The sequence below is a fragment of the Zalophus californianus genome, chromosome X, assembly GCF_009762305.2.
Source record: "Zalophus californianus isolate mZalCal1 chromosome X, mZalCal1.pri.v2, whole genome shotgun sequence".
Taxonomy (NCBI): domain Eukaryota; kingdom Metazoa; phylum Chordata; class Mammalia; order Carnivora; family Otariidae; genus Zalophus; species Zalophus californianus.
In genome coordinates this window covers 3,538,308-3,540,227 of record NC_045612.1, presented here as the reverse complement: position 1 = coordinate 3,540,227, position 1,920 = coordinate 3,538,308, and the positions used below count along the sequence as shown (strand labels likewise).

The 1,920-nt window shown below is 61.1% G+C and overlaps 1 protein-coding gene across 1 annotated transcript; it reads left to right on the top strand.

Annotated features, from left to right (window-relative positions):
* Positions 1–472: 472 nt before the first annotated feature.
* LOC113930545 (melanoma-associated antigen 9-like) lies at positions 473–1,553 on the top strand. Its single transcript, XM_027607645.2, is given in 2 exon segments — positions 473–979; positions 981–1,553. Coding segments are annotated over 2 exon segments (1,080 nt in total).
* The last annotated feature ends 367 nt before the right edge of the window (positions 1,554–1,920 follow it).

Here is a 1,920-nt window from a genome sequence, read left to right as displayed (position 1 = left end):
TTGGCCTCAGGCTGCGGGGGTGGGGCCCAGGCCCTGCCAGGGGAAATAGCAGTCCCCTGAGGGGCCAAGGAGGGGACCGCCCAGCTTGGACGGATGGGGACCTCACAGATTCTGCCCCAGCCCTCCTGTGTGCACTGGGCTTCCGTGGCCATGCTCTGTGTCTGCACCCCGAGGTGCTCCCTCCTTCCCTCCTCCAGGGGCTCCAAGAACTCAGAGTCCAGGCCTCTGTCTGAGGCAGGAGTCTCTAAGGTCAGAGAGCAGGGGAGGTGCAGGTGAGTGCCAGTGGTCAAGGTGAGGTACATGCTCTGAGCATGGAGCCAGGGGCTCGCCCGTCCCACCCCAGAGGGGACCCCTCAGAACCCAAGTCCGACACAGTCCACTGTCAGCTCCGGGACCTTGGGCCTCTGTTGGCTGGGCTGCACCCTGAGGAGCCGTCCCACCTCTTTCTTAGGTTCAGCCCGACACAAAAGCCATGCCCCTGGGTCAGAGGAGTGAGCTCTGGAAGGTGGAGGAAGACCCAGGAGAGGCCCAGGGCCTGGTGGAGGCACAGCTGTCCGGGGCTGGGGAGGAGGAGCCCCCATCTCCTCCCTCCTCCTCTTCTTCCTCCTCCTCCTCCTCCTCCCCTTCCTCCTCCTGCTCTGTCCTGTTCCTGATTCCCCTGGGGGAGGGGTCTGCTGCTGGGTCCCTGAGTCGTCCCCAGAGCCCTCACAGTGCCTCCCCCTTCCCCACTGCCCAGGCAGCCAGGGCCTGCAGCCAGCCTGACCAGGGCTCCAGCAGCTCCGATGAGGAGGGGTCGAGCACCTGGGAGGAGCCGGAAGTCACCCAACCCTGTCTCCAGGACAAACTTCACGTGAAAGTGGCTGCCCTGGTGGTGTTCCTGCTCCTCAAATACTGCAACAAGCAGCCGACCCGCCAGGCAGAGATGCTGGGGATTGTCAGCAGAGATTACCAGGGCGACTTCCCAGTGATCTTGGGCCAAGCAAGCCTCCAAGTGCATGAGGCTGGTCTTTGGCGTGGATGTGAAGGAAGTGGACCCCAGTGACCACTCCTACGTCCTGGTGACTGTCCTGGGCCTCACCTGTGGTGGAATGCTGAGCGGTGAGCAGGGCATGCCCAAGACCAGCCTCCTGGTGCTGCTACTGGGGGTGATCCTCCTGGAAGACGACTGTGCCCCTGAGGGGGAGGTGTGGGAAGTGCTGGGGGCCACGGGCGTGTATGCTGGCAAGGAGCACATCATCTGTGGGGAGCCCAGGGAGCTCCTCACCAAAGTCTGGGTACAGGAAGGGTACCTGGAGTACCGGTGGGTGCCTGGCAGTGACCCTGCCCGCTACGAGTTCCCGTGGGGTCCCAGGGCCCACGCCGAAACCAGCAAGTTGCAAGTGTTGGAGTATTTGCTCCGGGTCAATCTCAGGCAGCCTGGTTCCTCCCTGATCCTGTCTGAAGGAGCTGTGAGTGATGAGGGTGAGGGGGCCCGAGTCCCAGTGGTGGCCAGGGCCTTTCCAGGCTTTGGTGGGGTCGGCAGCGTCTCCTGCGGGGTGCTGGGCATGAAGTGAGGCCACATTTTGGTTCTTCCCTGTGTGTGTGAAGAGAGAGCCCCGGGAGTTCTAAGTAGGGCAGGGCCAGGGAGGGTTGGGGGAAGAAAGCAGGCTGAAGAGCCAGCCTCTCTGGGGGCCTGTTCTCTGCGATGACTCTGACATCCAGAGCTTGGTTTTCTTGAGGAAGCTCTCAAATGTTGTTCCTTGGAATAGAAGGTTTAACCAGCTTCGGCAGCTAAGTGTGGGCGTGACATCCACCCCACAGCATTTGTACTTACTCAGTTCAAGAGTTTTAAGAGTTTTGTCATGTTCTGGAAATAAGGTGGGAGATCTTCCCTCCTTGTTTGGGTTCTGGAATGAAATCACAGGGCATTGGCATAGGAAT